General features: G+C 31.1%; 4 protein-coding genes across 5 annotated transcripts; 2 read left to right on the plus strand and 2 right to left on the minus strand.

Annotated features, from left to right (window-relative positions):
• Positions 1–1,813: 1,813 nt before the first annotated feature.
• On the plus strand, positions 1,814–6,757 carry LOC120280781 (nicotinamide adenine dinucleotide transporter 1, chloroplastic-like). The gene is made up of 9 exons (XM_039287728.1): positions 1,814–2,073; positions 2,177–2,272; positions 2,941–3,047; positions 4,343–4,391; positions 4,543–4,661; positions 4,918–5,012; positions 5,105–5,193; positions 5,281–5,375; positions 6,068–6,757. Exons 1-9 carry the CDS (start codon positions 2,004–2,006, stop codon positions 6,302–6,304), a joined length of 957 nt encoding a protein of 318 aa, XP_039143662.1. The 5' UTR covers positions 1,814–2,003; the 3' UTR covers positions 6,305–6,757.
• A 719-nt stretch (positions 6,758–7,476) lies between these two features.
• On the plus strand, positions 7,477–10,334 carry LOC120279967 (ADP-ribosylation factor-related protein 1). Of its 2 annotated transcripts, none has more exons than XM_039286655.1 (7): positions 7,477–7,642; positions 7,752–7,946; positions 8,674–8,814; positions 9,076–9,184; positions 9,338–9,399; positions 9,599–9,702; positions 9,965–10,334. In XM_039286655.1, the coding sequence occupies exons 2-7, from the start codon at positions 7,854–7,856 to the stop codon at positions 10,065–10,067; spliced, it is 612 nt and encodes a 203-aa protein (XP_039142589.1). In that variant the 5' UTR covers positions 7,477–7,642; positions 7,752–7,853; the 3' UTR covers positions 10,068–10,334. The 2 variants fall into 2 exon arrangements, with proteins under 2 accessions (XP_039142589.1, XP_039142588.1); XM_039286654.1 differs by having other exon boundaries at positions 7,477–7,617; positions 7,745–7,946.
• Positions 10,335–10,466: 132 nt separating this feature from the next.
• On the minus strand, positions 10,467–14,371 carry LOC120279966 (protein SAR DEFICIENT 1-like). The gene is made up of 6 exons (XM_039286653.1): positions 14,293–14,371; positions 14,063–14,115; positions 11,674–12,158; positions 11,442–11,602; positions 11,171–11,365; positions 10,467–11,091 (listed from the first exon to the last, which is right to left on the minus strand). The coding sequence occupies exons 1-6, from the start codon at positions 14,347–14,349 to the stop codon at positions 10,954–10,956; spliced, it is 1,089 nt and encodes a 362-aa protein (XP_039142587.1). The 5' UTR covers positions 14,350–14,371; the 3' UTR covers positions 10,467–10,953.
• Positions 14,372–20,194: 5,823 nt separating this feature from the next.
• On the minus strand, positions 20,195–23,059 carry LOC120281345 (delta(7)-sterol-C5(6)-desaturase-like). The gene is made up of 3 exons (XM_039288193.1): positions 22,768–23,059; positions 21,183–21,488; positions 20,195–20,727 (listed from the first exon to the last, which is right to left on the minus strand). Exons 1-3 carry the CDS (start codon positions 22,991–22,993, stop codon positions 20,435–20,437), a joined length of 825 nt encoding a protein of 274 aa, XP_039144127.1. The 5' UTR covers positions 22,994–23,059; the 3' UTR covers positions 20,195–20,434.
• Positions 23,060–25,091: the final 2,032 nt, after the last annotated feature.

A 25,091-nucleotide genomic window follows, 5' to 3' on the forward strand; every position in this document is an offset into this window, starting at 1 on the left:
CTTTTTGAAGTTCCGTTTATTCCAGATATTTTATAGCTTTTGGATTGGTTATGAAGTGCATTTTGTACATTATAAGTATTGTTCTGTTTAAGTGCACTTTTGGTTTTTGTATATTTTATCATATTATTTATTTTGACTTTATACATTCAAAATATTTAATAAAGTCTTTGTATTTTATTTTTTATTTTTTATTATACAGAATACATTTATACATTTACCAGCTTTTATCAATCAATTTGAAATTTATGACTCAAATAGATAGCGATATAACATACTAAATTATATGTTGCTATCCCAGAATCTCATATATTATTTTATAAAACAACTCAAACATATGTCAAATAAATCAAAATAAATATTAAAAATACATGAACCAAAATCAAAATATAACAAAATACATAAATCAAAGCTTAATAAACATTAGCTCAGGAAATATTATTTTGAGGAAAGTGACAAGTGTTGTGTACGTCAAAAGTGTGTGCACGAGTCTGAAATTGATTATCTAGTTTGCACATTTGTAAATTTTGTTTCCAACACATGTAGTTTGAGCTGTAAATCATACCCACAACTGATGACCCGTTATCATTGATGTGCTTAGCAAAAATCAAATGCAAAACTTCTTAAATATCTCACTTTTTGCAAAAGTACTAATACCATTGGATGATGAGTTTTTTTTTTTTTTGACAAACTCCTAAAATATAACAATAAACATTAATTTTTTAAAATATAAAAAAAACAATCTTAATAGTAGTTTACTGTTATGAATACTATAAGAATAGAAATAGTGGATGTTCACTATAGCAAACATAAATAACATAGGAATCAACATTATTGTAAAAACATCCCACACTGTATTGTAGCAACCGTCAATAATTTTGTAGTGGCCGGTAGCACATCACTAATATTATTTCACCTATCAGTATATTTTATATTTTAGACTGTTAAATCGAATTGAGTCCAACTATTTATTTCTCTCTTGAGTGGCTATAAATATTTTCTTTATTTCTCATAAATAAAATAGAAAAGAAAAAAAAATTATGAAGATGTGAAGTATATATTCTCTATTTTTATTTTTATATTATTTATATTCTTATTTATACTCATCATATATCCATAAAAATCAATATATATATATAACATAAATTATTAATAGCATACACAATATTAACAAACCTTTTAAAAAATCAAGTGCATCCCACTATTATCCCCAGACAAAGACATTTTACCTATTTGATAAGGCCCAATGGGCCGTAATCAGCCCAAGCCCATTTGTTAATCTCGGGTCCACATGGCGACGTTTCCAAAGCTCCTCCCAAAGGATGGCAATTATATCCAAATCCGAACCGACCGGACCCGAATTTGACAAGTAAAACTCTGTTTGACTGGGTTTTGGATCGGGTTCGGGTAATACCCAATTAATGTAAAACGGGTGCGGTGCAGGTATGAAAATCCTGATACCCAACCCGAACCCAAACCCGATCTGAAATTTAATTAACAAATATATTTAATTATATATATTCAATTTTTTTGTTAGGGTTTTTAAAATTCCTATGCTACTCTGTGGTTGAATTTGTCTATTTTATTTTGATTTGAATATATATTTTCAATTCCAACTCTATGGTGTTGATGTTGATTCAAATAAAAAAACTAAAATTTTTATTAATATTTTTAATTTTATTTAATATTTTAATTTTATTTTAAATATTTTTACATAGGGTCAAAACGGGTCAGGTATACTCAATTATCCATCAAGTGTGGGTGTGGGTTGGGGTTTTAAAACACGTTGGATTCGGGTTTAGGTATGACAAAACCCAAACCCGACCCGTTATCATCCCTGCTCCTCCCTCACCGTTCACCATCTCGAAAGCGAAAAAGCCGAAGATCCCGATTCCCTCCATCGCCTTCACTCTTTCCTTCGCGTCTTCCCGCTTTCCAAACCTCATCAATGGAGCCCTAGAACCAGAGCTCCTCCGCCATCGTTCGAACAAGAAGAGCACCTCGGCATGTCCCAAGATCCCCATGTCCCTACTCCCCGTGATCTTCTCTGCAACGCCATCGCCGGCGCTTCCGCTGGTCTCCTCTTTAGGGCTTTTCTTTTCGCCGATGTTTCTTGGAATTTATTGGGGTTTGGCTCTGAATCCTTGGTTTTTTTTTTTGTTTTTGGTGGTGTTTCTAGGAGCCATTGCGGCTACATTCGTGTGCCCGCTTGATGTGATCAAGACGCGGTTCCAGGTTCATGGCCTCCAGCGCACGCATCTGTCCGAGAGCCATGGTATTCGTTTTCGTTTTCTTTGCAAGATTTGGGGAGAAATCTTAGTTGTTGTGTTGGTGTTTTTTGTTTTTTGGAGTTCAATAATTCAATTGTTTGTCTGGTGTTCATATTGATCGGCGATCATCGTTGATTTGAATTTGTTATTTTGTTGAATCATCTATATGTTGCCTTAAACTTCTTCGGTAGCATGATAAAACTTGAAACTTGTTAAATTTTGAAGGGTTTGCAAGAACTTTAGGTTTTGATTCACTTGCTGTCAGTCCTTATCAGTACCCTGAGGTTGGTTTATCCTGTGGAATTGTTTGTAGTTTTATTTTTCAATGGCATTTGCAATGAAAAGGAAAACCTGTGATGTATATATTAGTTTTTTTTTTCTGTTCACTGAATTCAGGAATTACTTTGATAGTAATGCAATGTGCAAGTTATGAGATGGAAGACATGTTTTTATCTGGGTTTTGTGTCACTCAAGTTTGTTCCTGGGACGGTGAAAGTATTCTGAACAATTTATCTGGGTTATAGTTGTTGTGTCATTATGGCAAGAAATTAATCTTTGGAATGCCATATAGGTGCTACTAATGAGCCTTATGTTGATTCATTAAACATTTCTTTTGTCTTGTTCATTTAATGTTTGCAGTCGGAAATTGAAGTGTTTTTTCCAATTTAATCAGGGAGTATCATTATTTCCAGCCTGGAAAGAATTGTAAAAGCAGAAGGCTTCAGAGGATTGTATCGTGGTCTCTCTCCTACAATTTTGGCTCTACTTCCAACCTGGGCAGTGAGTGTACTTTTATCGCAGAATTCTTGTGTTTCTTTTCTTCGATATGTTCCGGTCATATATGGAAATTAAATCTGTTATGTTTATTGCGCAAACATGTTGGTTGTCTTGAATGACAACTATGCTATCTGCACTTAGGGATGTTGAGTTTTTATTTCCAGAAGTCCCTCAGTTTACTTATCCTCTTGTATAATTAGTTCTAGTGCAAATCAGATGTGAGGCTAATTTTTTTTTCTTTAATTGAACTAATTTTTGATTCTGCAAAATATGTAGAATGTGAATTGCCAATGCAGAGGTGGTGCTCTTTTTTTTAACAGTTAATAACTACTAAATGTTTTACTGTTTCTTGTTGGATTTTGATTTTTTGGCATTGTTATGTTTCTCTGCTGCGCTACAAGCCTTCAGCTTGGAAAAGAATATAGACATTTTTGAGAAATCTTCTGCTAAGTTTCCAAAATACTCTTTTTCAGTAGCCAATGCCCCAATTTAAGTCGTAATTAGTGTGGTGATACGCTTATGCTTCACTGGCCTGCTGGCATGGCATGGCTCTTTATGTGTATCTTTCATTTTTTAATCATTTTTCTTTCATTTACGCCTATGTCTGTTTTTTTCTTTGGAAGAAAGTTACAGTGTCATTTTCAAACACAACCTGAACTTCCATGCATGGGAGATAACAAAGACTAGGAATTGTTGCTCATATTTTTTTTCACCATGAAATATCAGGTAAATTTTTTGATAGAGAATCAAACTGTAGTCTTTTTTGATTTTGGGGTCCAAACTTCAATTTGAATCAAAATGATTACCCAATTTCAATTTTGTTTCACCAGAGGATCATCTGAGATATTCTGAGCCATTTTTGATGATGTGATGTCAGAAATTCTTTGTCAGGAGGTGAGACAGAATTGTCAGCTGAACAAACGTGTCATATATATGATGATAAAGAATTTTCGGCATGTACATCATCAAAAATAGGCTAGAATCTCTTAAGTGACCACTCGGTGAAACAAAATTGAAGCTGGGTAATTCAAATTGAAATTTGGACCCAAAAATGAAAAACGACCATAGTTTGGTGTCTTACCAAAAAATTTACCCCTAATACATTTATATCATTTGTTCATACAATTCATGGTACATACACAAAACTGTCTCTATTTGATTGCTGCATTGGTTGTGTATTATTGCCTGACCTTGAAATGATGAAATTGTAATATGTTTATCAATCTAATACCTGGATTTTCAATCAAATATTAATTAATGATATTTTGTCCAACTGAGCATTATGATGTCATTTTCAGGTGTACTTCACTGTTTATGAGAAGCTCAAAGGCCTACTTCACTCACATGGTTGATTAATTTCCAATTTTCCACATTGGGCATTTGTGCTTCTCCTTAGTGCTCTGTTCCATTTCATGCCATGAATCTTGTAAATTTTTTCAAGTCATATATATGATCTATGATTACCACAAAGGCCTAACTCTTTCACAAATCTATGCAGGTGCTGTTGATGAAAGAAACCAGCTCTCGCTTGGTGCAAATGTCATTGCTGCCTCCTGTGCAGGAGCTGCAACAGCTACTGCCACCAATCCATTGTGGGTTGTTAAGACAAGACTTCAAGTGTGTGTTTTTCTGTTATTTTCCTTGTTTTTATGGATACTTGTTCTAGTTTATAGGCTACTGATCTTTTTTATACTGCAAATCTGTGGAAATGCAACTAGCCTTTAATTTCTTCTCCTTAAACCTATATGTTTAATTTTCTAATTTTCATAGCTGTGGTGCATTCATTTGGCATGGTAACATAGTCCAACATGAAATAGATATAAAATTGCATACTGGCTTGTTTATCTGGGCAACCTATTTATTTTCTCTGTAGACGCAAGGAATGAGGCCTGATGTGGTCCCTTATACAAGCACATATTCTGCTTTGGGAAGAATTTTGCGTGAAGAGGGTATTCGAGGACTATACAGGTCAGTTTACACTTTCCAGAGTACATTTCTTGCTTATTTTCTCATTATATATTTCTTTCAATTCTTACATGTTCTTTTTGTGTGGAAAATAGTGGCCTTCTTCCTTCCTTGGCTGGTGTTTGCCATGTAGCTATTCAGTTTCCAGCGTATGAAAGGATCAAGTCTTACTTAGCAAAAAGAGGTAATGAAATTACCAATAGAATTGGACAGTTATATTTTTTATAAATATTTTCTATGGTGAACGCTATACCTGCATATTATCTATCAGAAAACACAACTGTGGATAAGCTCAGTCTTAAAAATCTGGCTATTGCTTCAGCTTCATCAAAGGTACTTGCATCAACAATGACGTATCCCCATGAGGTACCAGCTCCCAAATTCATGGCATGTTGTGTTATTTATGTAATGTTTTTATTTAATTTTTAGATGGCTATAATCTGTATGCCTTTTTCCACGCCCAACCTTTAATACAAGGACCACCTGCTGCTGCTAAAGCATCAAATTCCAACTGAAAATGGGTGGAATTGATGTAGTAGGAAAGTGCCTTCATTGAAGTCTCAACTACAATCCTCAACCTTACGGCTTGGAGTGTAATATAACAATTTCATGTTTATCATCTATCAACCTGGATGATGCTTCAGATTAGATCAGCGGGTTTTTGCTAGTAACCGATTCTTGAAGCTAGTGCCTTGCAAAGCATGATATCATGGCCCTAAATCCCCTAAGAATAATTGTGGAAGAAATTTACTGGCTATTCTTCTCCTTGTGTACGTGTACGGAAAAAAAGCGAGTTACTTATCAGTATCAAGATTTTGTACATTGTTCATGGTCAAGTAACACAAGTAATTACATACCTCCTTGATCCAGCTCCTTGGGCACTTCCAAGATAGTGAATGCCTTACACTTTCCTTAACTTAAATTGAGGTGACTATTTACCAAGAACCATTTTGTTCAAAACACGGTTCAGCACTGCTGTATGACAGCAAGATAGTACAGCACTTGATTAAATCTTTTCTAGATCTTCTTTGGCAAAGCTCACAAAATTGCTTTATCAGGTTGTGCGGTCAAGGCTGCAAGAACAAGGTCATGCACGCAACTCTGCAAACCATTATACTGGTGTTGCAGATTGCATCAAGAAAGTCTTTCGAAAGGAGGGCTTCCCCGGCTTTTATCGCGGTTGTGCCACAAATTTGTTGAGAACTACTCCTGCGGCTGTTATTACATTCACTAGTTATGAGATGATTCAAAGATTTTTACGGCAAGTTCTTCCACCAGAACAAAATCACTCATGATCACATCCAGAATGTGATAACCAGATCAAATCCGAGAATGCTGGAGAAAAAGATGACACAAATTCCCGGCCAACACAAAACCAATTGACAGATAAAACTCAGCAAGATACAATGACTTGTTGCTCCACTTTTTGATTTGGGTTGACAAGGTGCACTTTTTTGAATGAAAAAAAATAATCATACCAACATGTAGGATTTCTCTGTGACATCAGGATGCATGAGAGGTAATAAGCCATTGCCAATTGAGAGATTGCGACTTGACTTGAGTTTCATTTTTTTTTTTTCTTAATTTTGTTTCAACTGAGATAGTTGTATTGTTCATCTTGATGTAATTTGTGAAACCTTTGATGTGGTGTGGTGAGAATTCCATATCCATGATCACTGGCTTTGTTAATCAGTGAACAAGGGAAGCACGGCATGCTGTGTTGAAGGATAACATGGCATCTTAATTTAGTTAATGATGCTTCATTGTTCTTTTTATACTCTCTCCGTTATTAAATGCATGTTTTAAAAAAAAATTATTTTAAAATAGTTGTTTTTTTATAATATTAAAATAATATTTATTTATTTTAAATTTTTTTTGTTATATAAATAAAGAAAGTAATATTTATAGTTTTAAAAAATATATTGTTTCAAAAGAGGAATAAGAGGAATAATTTAGTAATTTGATTGTCTTTTATGCTAAAGTTTAGATAAATTAATACTATTTTTAAATATTGTGCAACGAAGGGAGTATAAATTTGTTACTGGAAACACCGGAAATTGTTAGTTTTTGTCCATTTCTTTGAACTTGTTTTGTTGAAGTCAGGAATTTGGCAAAGCTCTGGCCAAACATTAAATAAATAACTTTATTTTAAAAAAAAAAAAAAATTTGAGACAATAAAATGTCTTATTGATGAAAAGCTCTCTTTTTATAAGTAAAATTTCAAACAAGAGTATCATTTACTTTTTTTTTATATATCCGGTTGCAATTTTATTAAATTAATTTTATTTTTAGATTAAACATATTGGTTAAATCTCTAAGGATAAAAATCCCACTTTTAATTATTAATTTTTTAAGAAAATTTTTTTATTTTTGTAAATTGAGCAGGGTTTTAATAAAAATAATTTAATAATTATAATTGAGCTAATAAAAGTATTTAATAAAATTAACCTAAATTCGCCCATCGGTTAAGTACCAGCTCCAACCCCAAAGCTCAACCTTGAAAAACACGCAGATCTCTCTTCTCTCCTCGCATTCCGACCTTGATCGAAGACCTCTTTCAGTGCTGATTGGATCTGTCGATCTAGTCTGGCTTCTGATTCGCATTCAGATAAGCGATCATTTCTTCTTTCTCGGTTTTCAATCGCTTTTTCTCTTTCGGTTTTGATTCTTTGGATTAAAGCTTGTTTTTTTGGGCATTCAATTCCGAAATTCATTGAATTGTCGTGTGATTTCACTGTCCAGGATATCCAGGGATGAGCAAAGGCCTTGTTGACGGAGTATTTATCAAACCCTTGCTGGATTGAGGATTGTTGTTTGGAGTAGGGGGTAAGGAAGGGGTGGGAGATGTTCTCATTGATTTATGGGTTGTGGAAGTACTGGTTCAGCAAGACTGAGTTCCATGTTCTCATTCTTGGAATCGACAAGTCTGGGAAGACGGTATATCTTGCTCTGTTCTAGCAATTTGATATCTTGCTGTAATGACATTCTAAAATTCCGAACTTGTGATTGTTCTAGTGTATTTAAGGTTAATTAGGATATAAATTTGAAATTTCGTTTTATTTTTTTTTATGATCCTTGTGATTGTTTTGTTATAGATGAAATCTGTGAATTCATGCTATGTATTCGTGCCCTTATAAGCTCCTATGGTGATTAGAAAATGGTGGTGTTATGCTCCAAGCATTCTAGGTGGGGATTGGTAAAGTTTTGATAAAATCAATGGTTGTTGTCTGTGGTCATTGCGATCCTCATAGCTGGATTTGTCAAACATGGAGTAATGTCTAAGCTTGTGCAAATTATGTGAATACCCTAGTTTCATTTTTTTCATGATTAGGTCTGGAGGATCTGCATCCTATATTCACCGTTTCCTTGTGCAACAAAATAAATTTATAATAATCATATGGCAGGCTAAAACTGTTGTTTGAATATAATGATGTTGGATGCCTTTTAGACTTTCCTTGTCTACATATTTGTAGTTCTGTATGTTGATTGTGGCAGTTGTATGAAAAATTATTGTTTGTATTTGTTATACCCACTAGAAGTGAATATATCACCTTACATAATTGGTGCAAATCTTTCATGTGCCTTTTTCTATTTTCTGTGGATATGTTTTTTTAATGGTGAACTTGTTTTAATTTTTTAGACTAAACCGATATATATTTCACAGACTTTGTTAGAGAAGTTGAAGTCACTGTACTCAAATCTCGAAGGTCTTCCACCTGATCGCATTGTTCCAACAGTTGGGCTTAACATAGGCCGACTTGAAGCTGCACAATCAAAGCTTGTCTTTTGGGATTTAGGAGGTCAGGTATGTGTTTTTTTGCTTCATTTTTTTAAATGATAAATGAAATCAATGTTTAGCTGACAGACAGAACTTCTTTCCAAGACTGATTTTCACTGTTTCAAAATTTTCCATTAGTGTTGCCTGAAAGATCAAAAAGTGTTATTCAAAACATTGCCTGTTTTGCCCAGACGTGCATGAACTTATTGTTATATGAATGCTTTTGTGGAGGGCTTGCTTTTGATTCTTAATCTAATTTAGTTGATTGCAAGCACCTTTTTTCGGCAGATTGGTTTACGCACTATTTGGGAGAAATATTATGAAGAGGCTCATGCCATAATATATGTGATTGATGCTGCTAGTCTGTCTTCTTTTGAAAGTTCAAAGTCTGCACTGGGTTAGTATTCATCACTCTTTTATATAAAATTATGTTTGATCTCAGAGGTTGATGTTCACTACCATCATGTATATATTTCTAGTGGTTCATGATATTTATTACTAAAAAAATATTTTGGTGCTATGCATCTTACCATCTTGATCTTTCCTGCAGAGAAAGTTCTTCGACATGAGGATTTACGAGGAGCACCACTTCTGATTCTGGCAAACAAACAGGTGAAGCATTGATTTTGTTCCTCACTCTTTTTCTGCTGAAATCATCAACAGGTTTCTTTTGCATTTATTTCTTATATTTGTATCTGACTTACTAACACTCGCTTCCTTGATGAATGCAATACTATTGATTTACTAGTGTCTTGTATAAGCCATGTTATTGGAATTGACATCAAAATTGTCATAATTTCTGTGGCCGCAGGATCTTCCTGGAGCTGTTTCAGCGGAGGAACTAGCTAGATATTTGGATCTCAAAGAATTGGATGAAAGGCTTTATATGTTTGAAGCCATATCTGCATATGATGGGTGAGTAGCACATGCCCTCCTCTTTTATAAAACCGAGCAACCACGTGTTGTCTTTTAATTTACTCTTTTCTTATTCGAAAGCTTTACAAATTAGTTCAACAAAAAAATTGTTGTCATTATGGTATCTATTCTTGTTTTGCCTTTATGACGAGCTGCCATGCTTATCTTTGAAGTTCCTCATTCTCACTATCTCATGAACATGAAATTATTCATTAACGTATGTAGTATGAATGTAATGATCACTTGTCGACTGTTTCTACAGAATGGGGATTAAAAACTCAATTGAATGGTTAGTGGAGGTTATGGAGAGAAGCAAAAGGACAGAAACGCTGAGAATCCGTGCAGGTGCAGCTGGGCATGTATAGAGACCTCCTTTGCTTATATGCAGATCAATCGATCATCAAAAAGAATTGCATTCAATATACAGGAAACATTTACCCAACAAATGTAAATCAGTCCTGGCTGAAATCTTGTTGTTAGTTCCTTACACTGGTCATATATTTTTGTATTTTCATGTATGTTGGCCAACCTTTTTATTAGGATAACATCTATAAAATGTTTTTGAGTGCACAGCAATCCAAAGATCATCAAGAAATGGCATATCACTCGGTGAAAGGTGATATTTATTCTTCGTTTCCCAGAAATTAAGTTTTGATTAGTTTGTCTGGATTAGGAATAACTCGAAGCTGCGTCTGTATTCTTTCTCCAGCAATAAGTTTACTAGTTGCCACCATGCTTTTTTCATTCATTCATTAATGAACAATTGATCTTTTATTTCAATGTACCTTTATACAATCACTCTTATCTGTGATACTTAGTGTTTATCTTCTCGAGTGAATGTGCATTTTTTTCAATTAAATTAACCATCATGCTATTTGTACTCCCATATTGGCAGCCATGAATAATTACTACCATTGTTTTACATGGCATTACAATTTGCATACGACTACAAAGAATTTCTTGCACTAGATGAAATCCTAAGCAGGATTCAAGCCATCTATTTACACTAGTTACAATACTTTATGTGTTCTCAATCAGGATGTGTTTGTGATCCAATGTTTGCATCTAAGCTGAAATTTGTGTCAAGTAGTTGAACATCTTCGAGCCCTATCTGAAACTCCGATGCACTGCCAATCCCCGGATTACCTGGATACCACGCCGATGGTGTTGTTGCTACTAATCCTTGTGTTATTGCCTCACCTGTAATACAAAGACACTAGGTTTGGTGTTCTCAGGAAAAGAAAGTAATGGTTATGGATGAGTTGGAATAAGAGCATTATTCTTACTACTTGGAATAGGAGCAGCATCAGCTCCTGAAAAGAAACTATCGGCTTCTTCAACCTTGTCCCAGTTCAGGTATGCCTCATAAGCCATGATTTGTGCATTTGCCTTTCATGTTAAAACTATCAGTTTCTTTGATTGTTGGAATGATAATTGCAAGAGTTTAGGGATTATTTGTTTAGCTTACTCTTTGTTGTGGAATTAGTTCTTCTATTTTGTAGATTAAGCCATTGATGAAAACCCCTTGAATTTCGCATATAGGGTTGATGATGATGTCGAAACAAGAACCTCTATAAAAGTAGTGCTTCTCCCCTAATCTGCAGGTCCTTGCATGTTTGATGGTTGCTTCCCACATTTTGTCAGACATTGCCATTCCAAGTATCTTGATTCACAAAAGAATTTAATTTCAATACGCGCTATATTATGTTTTGTTATTCATCAATGTTTTTATCACTCACCATTCGGAGGCGATTTTCATCGATGACTGATAGCTTCAAAAAGTCTTGAACAGTGTTGATGTTTGCTGCCGAGAGCTTCCTGCAGTAGGCTCCATATTTTCCTATCTTTTCCAGCCTCCATACTTCGTCTCCTAGTCGAGGAGGGTATCTCTTTTTATACACTATGAAAAAGATCATGTTGTTTATTTACATGACTTAATTATTTGAGTACCAATAGTTTGCAAGAACTTACATTCTCCGCGATGATCTCTAACAGTGAAACCTCTGGTTATAGCTTCCTTAATCCTCGGACCGGAATAACTCTCCGGCAAGACCCTTGCTCCGATTCGAAATTTCCGGCTTCGAGTCCAACTTGAGTTATCAGTGAAAATGAGTTCTTGAATAGAAATAGCAGTTGCATGGTCTTTTAGAACCAGATTAACATCACCAATGAGCAATGGCCTTTTGCCTTCCCTTTCTCTAATTATATTATCATTGAACTCATTTGCATTCCAGTCCTCTCTTTCTCCTGGAAAATCTCCATTAATGACTACAAGTTCAATTTTTATTGAAGAAGAAATTTGAGGTGGATATTGTTGTCCATTTTTGGTGCCAATTAGTTGAATTTGGAGATTGTTTCCTTGTTCATCTTCAATCTTGTTGGAAGTGAAAATTGGAAGTGAAGGTTGTTGCATGAATGTGAGTTTCAAGCTTGGAGTCTCTACTGCTTGTAATTGTCTGTGAGGTGAAATGAAAGAGAAGAAAATTATATAATTACAGTTAAATTGTGTTTTTACAAGGGGTTGTTTGTAAATGTTATATTTTGCTGTATACCCCCTCTAGTTGACAAATTTAATATAAATTCAATAAAGTAATTAATTTATAAATTTGAAATTATAAAAAAGATTAAAAACTGAAGTCATATTGATTTCATTACAAGGGTGCGTCTAGGTTTTTTGTATGTTATAATCTTGATATTTGAAATAATTTTATGTTAAACTAAATAAACAACTTATTTGATAGAGGGGTATAGAAGTTAATTTTGAATGGGAAATTAGGGATTGATTTAATATGATTACTCATCTCAACTTCTCAATCACCTTGGAATAAGAATGAATCTATTTTATAATTTCATGCACAAAGAAGCGAAAAGAGCAAATTTGAAAATTATTATTAAAATAAATATATAAATATAAATATATAAAATAAACTATTGAACAACTAGCTCTCATCCTTTTTATATGTCCACTTTAACAAATTCACACTTATTAAAAAAATCAAATTAAAATTAATTGATAGCTTTAAATTTATAAAAATTATATCAACTTTTCAAAATTATCCTCATTTAAAACTCTATCGAGATTCCATCAATTTCTTCCTACTTTAATGATATCTTTTATTTCCTCTCAATATAATGTTTTAGTTTTCTAAAAAAAATATTGAAAAATTGTAGAGGTACATTAAAAATAAAGGATAAACTAAGAAAAAAAAATTATTTAAAATGTTGTTGATTTTCTAAATAGACATGTAAAAAAAAAACTTCTAAAATGAGACATAAAAATTGGGATCATAGGGTAGATGATGAGAAGACTTTTCTTATAATATACTACCAGCTATTTCAACTTTCTCATAACTAAGGTGTTTTGCAATAATAAGAATAAACCTATTTTTAATTTTCTTTGCAAACAAACATAAAGAGTAAGTTTGAAGCTTATATTATAATTATAATAATAATTATTATTATTGAATTTCAATTTTCAATCAAAGAATTTTTATAAACCCTTTTATAATTATAATAAAGTAATGAACGATTGCTGAGAAGATTCACATCTTGTGATATATTGCTAGTTATTCAAACCTTCTCATAGCTCTCAAGTGTTTAGGAATAAGAATAAATCTATTTATAATTTAATCCATAATCAAGCAAAAAAAAATTTTGAAATTTATTATTATTTATTTATTTTTGAATCAATTGCATAGAATTACAATAAAGAAATTTTAAAAAAAAAATTATAATCATAAAGTAATTAACAACCATCTAAATATTCCCTCCGTTTCTTTTTATTTGTCACAAATCCACGTCCTTTTTTATTTTTCATTTTCTAACATCCAGAAGCATTTATTATTATTTTTATTAAATTACCCTTTAACATTCTATTCAATTTTCTTCCTAGAATTAAATATGAGAGAAATGTGAAGATATAAATTAGATGTAATTTTGGAAAGATAACTATTTTTTTTATAAAACTTTGTGAAAAAACTAAATTTCTTGGTATGTGAGATTCGGTTAATCATAACAGATAAAAAAAAATGAAGGGAGTATCATGTAAAAGATGATGCATGAGAAGAGTTATGTTTTGTAATATATATATATATATATATATATATATATATATATATATATATATATATATATATATATATATATTATCAGTCATTCCAACCTTAGTAACTCACTCTAGTCTTAATTTGTGGATATTACCCAAATACTTTGACTGTTATTTATAGTCTTATGTATTAACTCATGGTACACCACTCTTAAATAACTAGATACTTTACTAAAAAAAATTCAAATAAACCACAAAAGAATAATACTTTTTAATAAAAAAAGACTTATATTAAGAAATAATAAATTTATATACCTTGGAAACAAGATTGCACAATGAACAAGTCCACGTTCCACCTCCTCTTGCACCTTAATTATATCATCACAAATTAACAAAAAAACAATGTCTTAATTTTGTTGATGATTAAACAAAATAACACAAGTTATTGACTAATTATTAAAAAAAGAAAGAAAAAAATTTTGATGATAAATTGAAGAGCATATACATAAGTTGTAAAAGATTGCATCATATTCATTAATTCATACCACTCTTCTCAACACTGGTTCTAAAGCCAAGCAAAAACTTTTCAAAGATTCAGTCATCACTAAATCCCCTTGAACACTGAAAAAGATAAAAAAATATATATGTATCCTCATCATAAGAAGCAAACATTAATTAGATATATATACATCATTAACTATCTCATTACTTAGTGATATTTTTTTATTTTTTATTTTCATCAAATTGTCAATAAAATATACACAGGAATAGGAAGAGTTTTTAAATATGCATGTGACTAAAAGAACATGAAGAGAAAAAAAAAACAAACAATTCAAATTAAGGTTGTTCCCAAAAAGGACAGTAGAAAATAATAAGATAAAAAGAAGTAAAGCTAACGTTGAGAAAGAAGGCAGGTTTCTGAGTCTCTTATCCTCTCTTCTATCAGAGTTTGGTTCTTGTTCATCTTGAAGTCTTTTTGTTGCCATTTATTTCACTATTTATAAAGAGTTCAGTTGGAGAAGAAGAAGAAGAAGAGGAGGAAGAGTATTAGTGTAGTTTAGGACATGGGGAAGTTTTATGTTATAAGGAAGAGAAGGGAGAGAGGGAGTTTGTTTTTGTGTTCCTAATGACCTTAAATAAGGTAGAGAAAGCCAAAGAGATTGTAGCATATAAATACTAGAAAGAAGCTTCTTTGCAAAAGCTAGGAAGGTGAAGAGAAGTAATACATGTCACAATACTTCATCATCTCTCTCATCTCTCTCTCTCTCTCTCTCTCTCTCTCTCTCTCTCTCTCTCAATACAAGTTTTTATTTTATTTGATTTATAATTATATATATATATATATATATATATATATATATATCTTTATGTAACCTTAATATCAGCATAAATACAAGTATAAAATAGAATATTCCAGATAAAGAGTGAGAATCATGGGTTAAGTTTTTCTTACAAATTATAGTAGTAATAAATAATAGTTACTGACTTATTGGCTTTTCATTAATATGTATAACATAAATAAATAATAATTGATTTTTTATATCTATGGTGCTAATCAAATTAGAGGAAGCCACCTTAAAAATAATGTTTAGTCTCATGTTTTTTTCATGTTTTTTTTATCACTCACCGAGTCAGGACGTAGGTGATATAATATCAAATTTTGGATCCGACTAAGGTGTGAAATTACTGAACCTAATCATAGTGTCATTTAGAATGTCAAATCAATAATTTTCACATTAATTTTTTTTTTCTACATAGCACCACTATTGCTCTCTTCGTTTTAAACTATTCTCTTGTATAAATTATCATCACCACCGGTGGATGTTAAGATTGTGCCTATATCTTCAACATGTTTATCCACTTTAATTAGGGACAAAAAAAACCAGATATCTCTAAAAGAATATTAAAAATAACAAGCATAGCAATATTTAAGCTCTGTAAGAAAAAAAAAAACATAATAATTTGTTAAAGAAAAAGGCTTTACCATGCAAATAAACCATCATTATTATGAATTATTATTATATAAGTTTATATATGCAGTGATGCATGCATCTAGTTCAAGTTATTATCACATTGATGGTTGAATTGTCCTTAATGTACACACGACAACATTATATTCTCCTTGAAAATGATTCCTACCTAAAGTTCAAATTAATCCACATATGCTTCAATCCTCATAATAGTAGTCTCATCCGGTCCTTTTTATACGTCCCTTCTGGAAGTTTTCTTAGCTTCTTGTACATGTTTATTTAAAAAAATTATATAACATTAAATAATTTTGGTCCAAGTTAATCTTTTATTTCTAATGCACTCCTATATTTTTTTTAATAGAGAGTACAAGATATAATTAAAATAAAAAAAATTAATAGAATTTCAATGGATTTTTAAATAAGATTAATTTTAAAAATTTGATATATATATATATATAATAAATTTAAGACTAAAAACTAATTTTTAACTGAATTTTTTAATCGATTAAAGTTTATATATAAATAGAATTTTTTAATCGATTAAAGTTTATATACATATATATAATATACATGCGTACAAGATAAGGTATCTATAATATAGAAATTATACGGTACATATACAAAAACAAAGTGATTTATTTCGGAGATGATATCATGAGAGAAAGGTCACCATAAATTGAATTATTGAAAGGCATGCAATAAGCCTTGTTTTTCACAAGGTGGCAATGGCCTTAAAGATCAAAGCATGCATAAATTAGGATTAATTTTGGTTGTGAGTTTTTCAAAACTTAACCATCAAAATCCAAGTCATTGAAACCAAGTCATGGCACTAAAATGGCCATTTTTATTAGGGTTAGGATTTCCTCTTGTTTTCCAAGAGACAAGGAAGGTCGCATTCAAGTCAACAATGATAGATTCCTTTTGGTGTAAATATCAAAATGGTCGCTTTATTTTTTGTTTTCCGCCATTTTAGTCCCTTTAATATAAAATCCGCTTTTTTGGTCCTCATATTTATACATTTTCATCTTTTTCGGTCCCTCTAATTCATCAACTGGAAGGACCAAAAGAGCAGATCCGTCAATTAGAGGGACCAAAAAGACAAAATTGTAAAAATACGAGGACCAAAAAGGCGGATTTTATATTAGAGAGACTAAAAGAACGGAAAACACAAAATAGAGGGACTATTTTGATATTTTGACCATTCCTTTTTGTTTTCTAGTTTCTTGTTTTCTGTTTTCGTTTTCATTATTATTTTTTTTTTGTTTAGGTCTTGTTTATATATAGATTTATTGATATTTGAAATTAAAAATTAAATTGTTATTGATAAAAATATGAGATTAGAACTTTCAAATGTCTAAATGGAGAGCTTTCTAATCAATTAGTTAAAAAATTTAGAATAATAAGTGATGCTCAATTACAATGTCCGTATACAATAAAAAATCGCATTCTATCGAAAGGGATAGTTGATCGCCTAACTTAATAAAATTTACTGTTAATGTAATGATTAGTTGAGCAGTAAAAAATTTAACTCTCATGTTCTGTGCATGATTAAAAACTTGAAATGTAAATAGAATGTGTGGTGATTTAGCAACGTTATATATATATATATATATATATATATATATATATATATATATATATATATATATATATATATATATGACTTTTTAGTCACTCATGCAACTGTTTTTAGTTTTTTTTATTTTTTATTTTAAATATATTTATACATATCTCTAAAAATATATAAGAATTATTTTCATCACTTTTTCCCCAAAATTTTATATATATATATATATATATATATATATTTATGCAAAAGAGAAAAGTGAAAATTGTTTTTCAAGTCAAACATTCCAAGGGCTTCATTATTTTATAGCCATTTCATTGTTGAGCTTCCATTAAAGTTCTTAATTTTTTCTTGAATTTATTGATGAAATTAATTTCTCTATTGATGGAACTTCCGGGAAATTAGTATAAAAAGCAAGCAAGCTCAACAATAATTAATGCAAATAATTATAATCATATCAGTTTTCTTGTGAATGGTGAGAATTAACTTAGAATTGAAATTCTTTAATTGGTCACTGGTCAATATTTACCTTTTATAAATACGATAGCAATTACTCTCTCCGTTCCTTTTTATTTGTCACAAATCCATATTCTATTTTATCTGTCATTTTTTAATATAAAAAAGTATTTATTATTTTTTTCCAAAATTATTCTTCACTCTATTCAATTTGTTTTTTAAATTAAATATGAGTGAGAAATATGAAGATATAAATTAGGGGTAGCTTTAGAAAGATAAAATATTTTTTATAAAATTTTATGAAATAACTAAATTTCTTGGTATGTAAGATTCGGTTAACCACGCCAGATAAAAAAGAATGGAGGGAGTATATGTAACATAATTCTATACAAATTAAAAAAAAATCACAAAATGATTTAATACTCATACTATACCCAAAGATTATCATCATTATTACTATTATTATTGATGATGTTGTTGTTATTTTAACGAAGTGGGCAATTCACATAAAGGCATGCACAAATAATCGGTAAGAATAAAAATATCTTATACAAAGGACCTGATACCATTAAATGACTTTATATTTTTATTATATGATATATAATTAATTTTCTGGCCTGAAAAACTCATCCAAAATAGCACACACACATATACAAAGTAGGCAATTCACATAGAGACATGCACAAATAATCGGTAAGAATAAAAATATCTTATACAGAGGACCTGATACCATTAAATGAATTTATATTTTCTTTATATGGTATATAATTAATTTTCTGGCTTGAAAGACTTATCTAAAATAGCGCGCACACACACATATATATATATATTTTGTATCCCATTTTAATAAATATTTATTTTATTATATAAAACATGACTTCTAACTCTGACAAAATTAATCAATTAAGATGATTTAGATATTCACCAAACTAAACAAATATTTATATCAAATCAATGTCACATAATCACTCAATCAATGTATTAATTAGTTATAAATTATCATATATATATATATATATAAAGTTAGTAATTGAGAGAGACCTACCTAACCGTTTAGCATTTTACCATTGAGTCCACCAACGCGTTTTCTAAGTGAATATTATTATTCAAAATTTCAATGTATTGTTTTTGGCCTTTATAGTCTATTTGTCTATTTAGTCAACACAGTTCATTTTCATTGACTTGAAGATATTCAAAGTCTTCTCTTTTCCTTCCTTTCTTTTCTTTTTTTAATTTAATTAAACCTTTGTTTAAAAAAAAAATCTTAAAAAATGTTAGTCTTTTCAATTGAATAGTTATTAAAATTAAATATTTAAACATTTCCAAATTTTTAAGGCTATGAATTCAATGTATGGCAAATAAATAAGTAGAATTGAGAGTATACATCTATGTAAATTCTAAAATATTATGGGGTGGAATTGAAAAGTTAATGTTTTTTTTAAATTAAATTTAATGGATGGGAAATAAATAAATAAATAAAAATCAAAGTCTAAAGTTCCAAAAATTCTAAAATATTCACTGATGATGGTTAAATTCATGCCAAAAGAACATGATAAGCTTATTGTTAATACATGACATAATCACTTTGATTTTCATTATTTTATATAGATTTTGAATTCTATTTCTTAATTATAGACCTTGTGAAAATCAAAAGTTCCCATTCAAATAGAAAAACTTTGATGTTTTAATATTAAATAATTTGAATGCACACTTCAAGACTTGTATATATGCTCTCTTTTTTATTATATTTAATTTCATTGATGAATGAATGCTGGATAAAATATTCACAACCAATTAACAAAATAAATGATAAACAATTAATCAGCTTAATTAATGCAAACAAGTTCATGATGATGAGCTTATTGTTAATTACCAACATAATCACACCATAATGATAAACAAGTTCCTTAATTATATTTTTGTGTTAGTTTCTACAGAAATGCCTCATTAGAAATGTTTTAAAATCACAATGTTTAAATAACATTCAAGCTCATTAGATCAGCACTGTCATCAGTAGTGAAATTTATAAAGTAATTGAGGGATGATCATCAACCACTTAAATATATTCATCATAAAATTAACTATAAGATCATCCATTAACAAGATCTTCTTAAAAACAATTATGCGATAAAAACAAACATTATAAAATGTTTTGATGATTAAAAAGTGCTAACAAGATCATTATTTTAACTTTACAGCCCTGTAAGTCATCAGGTCAAACTGCTTCTCACTTTGTTCAAACAAAACTTAATTAAAGGAATGAGATTAATCAGTAATATCTCCTAAATGTCACACTTACTAACAAAAAAGAGTGGAATTATGCTAAACACTTTTCGGTTTGACCTTGCCGAGCATTCGATCAGTTGTTAGTTTTACATGCAAACCAAACACATGTCGATAAAACAGAAATGTGCTTATTAGAATTATTATCTCTAATACGAGCGTAATATAGCATTAAAGTTTAATAACAAGCATGGATATGAACCTCATTCATCCAAATTTTTCATTAAGGTCCAGATCTTTTATTTAATTGTAACGAGATTCCACATCTAACAAACTAAAGAGCACATGAAACATAGTAGTACATTAAAAAGATAACACAGGCAACAATGGCAGAGAAGATAGTAAGATTTATAGCATGCTCTTGCTTACCTTTTATATGTAGCTACCTGCAAATGAGGAGCTAAGTTTCACTCATTCATCCTTCTTTAGGTCCTCCTCGGGGTCACGAAGGGTGCCGAACATCCAATCCATCCAAATCGTGTAGTGACCGTAGTTGTGGCGATAGGTTGTGTGGTGAATTGTGTGGTAGCCAGCGCCCATTACAGGCCAGAGCTTGGCGTGGATGCAGTCATGAATGTTGGCGGTCCAAACCGCCTCGAGGAAGAGCAATGCTATGTGAGTTGTGAATTGTGTCGGGATGATGAATAGGGCGATCACGTGAGAAACCGCTTGCAGTATGCCATCCAACGGATGGAATGCCAATCCTGTGGAATGATGTAACATCGAAAACAATTCAGTGAAACAAGGAAATCGAATGAACAACTACTAGATTTGAAGATGTCAGCTGTATGAACGATGAACATATCAAATTTAACTCAACAATAACCATTTAGAACAAGTGTTTTCATACTTATTTTTATATTAAGCATTTCTTAAGACTGTCTTATGTAAAAATGAGTAAAAAGTGAATCAATAGAGGAATTATAATGACAGGAGTTTATAAAAATTCAACCAATGGAATAACACGCGAATCAGATTGATCTAGAAGAGAACCACCTACAATAGAATTCTTTGATAAACCAGATACAACAAACATATTTATTGCAAGACAAATACTTACTTATACTGTACTGTCTCAGAAAGCTAAAGCAAAGAATTTTGAATTGACATTGAGGCTACTTAAACATCTGCCATCAAGTTAATGCTGTAGTTAACTTACCAGCAAATGGTGAAAGAGTATTTTGTTTGTTATAGATGTGATGAGTTGCATGAAGATGCTTGTACAATGGTTTTATGTCATGCAACTCCCGGTGCGCCCAGTAAATTCCAAATTCACAAAAGACAAGATAAACAGCTGTGTAAGCAATGTAGGCAGGCCAACCAACTTCACTTATACTAGAGAAACATCTTGTCCATCCCTTTTCAACCATGTACTCAGATAGCGTTGGGAGTGCACAATACCAAGGCATAGCCTTCATTGCAACTATTATTTGCAGGAGCATGGCCCTGTTTGATGGTATAGCATCTAGATAAAAGAAGACTTCCATTAGAATTATAGAAGTTGTTATCAATGATTAGACAACATTATCAAGAAAAATAGCTTGAGAAAACTACTGCAAACATAGTATAGCAACAGAAATTATGATGAATGACCTTTCAAAATCCTAGCAAATGTGGCAAGCTGAAAAAACAGAAAAGCAGACTTATCTGGAGTCCGGATACAAAAGGCCTCAAACAACCAACAATAAAGCCACCAAGGGGAAATAAACCAAACAATATAAACCACAGACTCAAATAGACATCATATCATCTATCTTGTCTTCAAGAAATGTGTAGGACATTTGGGTTGATACAAACCCAAAATGTAATAGGACATTACCAAAATTGATCAACAAGTAACTCTCTTCAAAGTTCAAACTCAAACATAATTTTCACCGTATAAGGTACAAGAACAAGGTTCGGAGTAATACAATAGTTTTTGATATTTTTAAGCAGCTGAAGCAGCAGACTTTCAGGAAACAACAGAAAAGCTGATGAATGCACTCTTCTAATATAACCAGATCATTGCTTTTGATCAAACAAAGAAGTAAAGATCAAGACTATTAACTAAAAAATCCTTTTCTTTTCATGTATGTTCATTCACACCACTTCCTATAATCTGAGATTAAAGTTAACAACTTTAAGCAGGAATATCTAAACATTTCGCAAGTTCTAATTTAGAAGCACCGAGAAGTTAGCATCAAACACCAACCAAAGGCTCTCCCTGCAGAGGGGACAAACACCAATGCTTATTCGAAATCTAAGAAAAGCTTTCTAGGTAATGAAGCCATTGTGAGATCATGACTTGTTTCTTAAACAACATCCAGCATCCCCAAAACAAACCAAGAGATCTTGTAAAGCAAGCACCTTTACACAAATTTTTTTAACAAAACATCATAAATAGGTAAAATCTTAAGCAAAAAAGTACCCTTTTGACGCCAGCACCGTAAATCCTGCGGCAAATAATTGACTTCAAAGTAAAGGCACAATCATCACCCAAGTTTTTCCAAAAGAAGTCAACATTTATCAAAAACCAAGTATTCAAAACTATAAATTCAAAGAAAAATCTTTAAAAAAACAGTTAAAAATTAGAACTTTGAAGGACTTCAAGAAAAATAAATAAAAGGTAAAGTAAAACCTCAGTGAACAGTGGCCAAACAAATATGGAAAAATATACCTTCCGATCCTCAAAGAACACAACTCACCCCCAAATCAAGAGAACTCGAAAAGGAAAAGCACATAGAGAATCAAAAGGATCATCAGACCTTTAGGGAGGTAGACGTTGCGCTTCAAGTAGTAAATGTAGAAGCACCAGAGGAATCCAGATATGAAGTAGAGCGCGGTGCCGCCGATGTAGTCTCGGAGCCAGATCTGGAGCGGCCGAGGGAGAGGCTTCCAGACGGAGTCCGGCAGTAGGTTCCCAAGCACAATGCTGTTGTACCAGTCAGTCTCCGCCACGAAACGCTGCAGGTATTCGTCGGAACTCCCCATGACGGAAGCGGCCACCGGAGAGTTCGCCGGAGGGAAGATCGCCGGCCGTGGAAATGAAAGAGAAGTGATGAAATCATGAAGAGACCTTATCTTTTATTTTGGGAGTCAAGCCTGAGGGTAGTTTAGGAATTTTACTTTCAATTTTTTAAAATTATAATTTTGGAATTAATTTATTTATTCATTTAAATAATAATAATAAATTCAATATAATAAGAAACAAACAGTCTTTGTGTGACTTGTTGTCCAGTGAGAGTTGTTTATGGGGTAAATATTCAGTTTTTATATTTAAATTATATTTTATATTTATTTAGATCTTTATCTTCAAATTTTGATTTTTTTTTTTAGTATATTTAGAGAACATGAGTATGCTTATGACACGTAACTTGTTTATTTTTGTTAAAAAAATTAAATTTTAATTAGTTTTTATTTATAATTAATTATTTCTTTAAAAAAAATAAATGGCTTACTTTGCGTGGAAAACTCTCAATGTGTAATAATAATAGTAATAGTAATAAGCACATAGAATGAAAGAAAGGATGATTGTGTTATAAAAGATATTAAAATTTTCTCTTTTGATTAAAAGTGAAACTAAATAAAATTAGGAGGGCCTATCAGTTTTTTTATTATTATTATTTTTTAAAATAGAGTGAGAAATACCAACTCTAGGTACGTACAGAAGAATTATTCGTCTTCACTCTTTTAAAACTGAGGGGACCTGAGATACCACTAGGTCACGTGCCTTTTAGTAAAACAGTGTTTAAAAACTTAATTATATATTTAATTAATATAATTATGAATACAAAGTTCCACGTGGCAAGCAGGGTAGCCCAGAGGAAGCTAAGATTTACATCTAGCATTGCAGCTAAAGTTTGGAGGGAAAAAAGCCGAGTCACGAGATGCTCAGTCTCGAGTGATGACATAAAGTGTGGGACCCACAATCTGATTCTGAACAAGTCGCATTAATTTCAGTCAATGTTCCAAATCTAATCACTTATTTTAAATTTTATTAATAATTTTCTAATTTTTATTAATTAAAATTTTGAAGATTCAATGGGAAATTAAAATTTTATTAGTCATGAAGCAATAAGAAGACTAAAGATTAGTTAGTAGTAATTTAAGATTAAATGTTTATCAAGTTTTTTAATAGTTTCAATTAAATTTGAAGTCCTCCATTAACAATGATAATAAAATTAAATAATGTTTATTTGTTTAAAATAAATAAATAAATAAATATATATATATATATACATATAATAAAAGCAACAAATATCGCCCATAATTGGTTATTAAAAACATAAGTAGATACACAAAAACATCAGTTAAGGGTTATTTGATTCATAGAAGTGTAATAAAAGTCAAAAAATTAAAAACTCTCATTTTAATAAAAGTCTCATTTTTACATAAAAGTTACTTTTCTGCTGTTTGATTACATACTAAAGTCATACATTTCTATTTCACTTTTAATATTTAATTTATTGAAGTGAAAGTTTATAACTCTCACTTCACATGCTTAAGACTTACATGTTTGATTGGCATCAAAATGAAATAAATTGCTTTACTTTGAAAACCCTTAAAAAAGTTTAAACCACTTTTTTTTTTTTTTCTTTTTTTCCAAGGGATCCTATGCATTTATGAATTGAGAGTCAATTTGAGACCCTCTGATCATCCGCAAGGGACATGAGAATCGCTGGTCTAGGTCATGTTCTCAAAAATTGAAATTATGAAAATCTAGGCAAATAAATATTATATCACAAGGTAATCCCTATATTATTTCAGTCTCTGTCTCTTTTAAAATGCCAATTTATATTTAATGAAATGAATTTACTGTATAATTGCATTTATGTGGTCATTGAATTCAAATCATAGTACTATCAATCTACATGATGTGCAACAATAGGTAGTTTGGTGAGCAAAGAACTTTTGTTTTTTATTCCACAATATGTTTCTCATCAACTCAAAACAAATTCTATATGAAGTAATTTTAAAAGATTTAAAAGCATGTTCAAAATGGTAAAATGCAAAATTAATTATATTTTTATTCTAATATTATTGAGTTAATTATATTTTTATAATTTGCTGGCTCAAAGGGTCGAGTGTG

The sequence above is a fragment of the Dioscorea cayenensis genome, chromosome 17 (genome assembly GCF_009730915.1).
Source record: "Dioscorea cayenensis subsp. rotundata cultivar TDr96_F1 chromosome 17, TDr96_F1_v2_PseudoChromosome.rev07_lg8_w22 25.fasta, whole genome shotgun sequence".
Taxonomy (NCBI): domain Eukaryota; kingdom Viridiplantae; phylum Streptophyta; class Magnoliopsida; order Dioscoreales; family Dioscoreaceae; genus Dioscorea; species Dioscorea cayenensis.

Bases quoted from the DNA above. Each gene is read 5' to 3' on its own strand.
- LOC120280781 (XM_039287728.1), top strand. From the start codon at position 2,004: ATGTCCCAAGATCCCCATGTCCCTACTCCCCGTGATCTTCTCTGCAAC. The intron at 3,048-4,342 runs GTGAGTGTACTT...TGTCATTTTCAG, and splicing joins CTCTACTTCCAACCTGGGCA to GTGTACTTCACTGTTTATGA. The intron at 5,013-5,104 runs GTCAGTTTACAC...TGTGGAAAATAG, and splicing joins GGTATTCGAGGACTATACAG to TGGCCTTCTTCCTTCCTTGG.
- LOC120279967 (XM_039286655.1), top strand. From the start codon at position 7,854: ATGTTCTCATTGATTTATGGGTTGTGGAAGTACTGGTTCAGCAAGACT. The intron at 8,815-9,075 runs GTATGTGTTTTT...TTTTTTCGGCAG, and splicing joins TTTGGGATTTAGGAGGTCAG to ATTGGTTTACGCACTATTTG. The intron at 9,185-9,337 runs GTTAGTATTCAT...TCTTTCCTGCAG, and splicing joins AAGTTCAAAGTCTGCACTGG to AGAAAGTTCTTCGACATGAG.
- LOC120279966 (XM_039286653.1), bottom strand. From the start codon at position 14,349: ATGACTGAATCTTTGAAAAGTTTTTGCTTGGCTTTAGAACCAGTGTTG. The intron at 12,159-14,062 runs GTATATAAATTT...TTCACCTCACAG, and splicing joins TGTGCAATCTTGTTTCCAAG to ACAATTACAAGCAGTAGAGA. The intron at 11,603-11,673 runs GTAAGTTCTTGC...TCTTTTTCATAG, and splicing joins TAGAGATCATCGCGGAGAAT to TGTATAAAAAGAGATACCCT.
- LOC120281345 (XM_039288193.1), bottom strand. From the start codon at position 22,993: ATGGGGAGTTCCGACGAATACCTGCAGCGTTTCGTGGCGGAGACTGAC. The intron at 21,489-22,767 runs GTCTGATGATCC...TCTTTTATCTAG, and splicing joins CAACGTCTACCTCCCTAAAG to ATGCTATACCATCAAACAGG. The intron at 20,728-21,182 runs GTAAGTTAACTA...ATCATTCCACAG, and splicing joins TACTCTTTCACCATTTGCTG to GATTGGCATTCCATCCGTTG.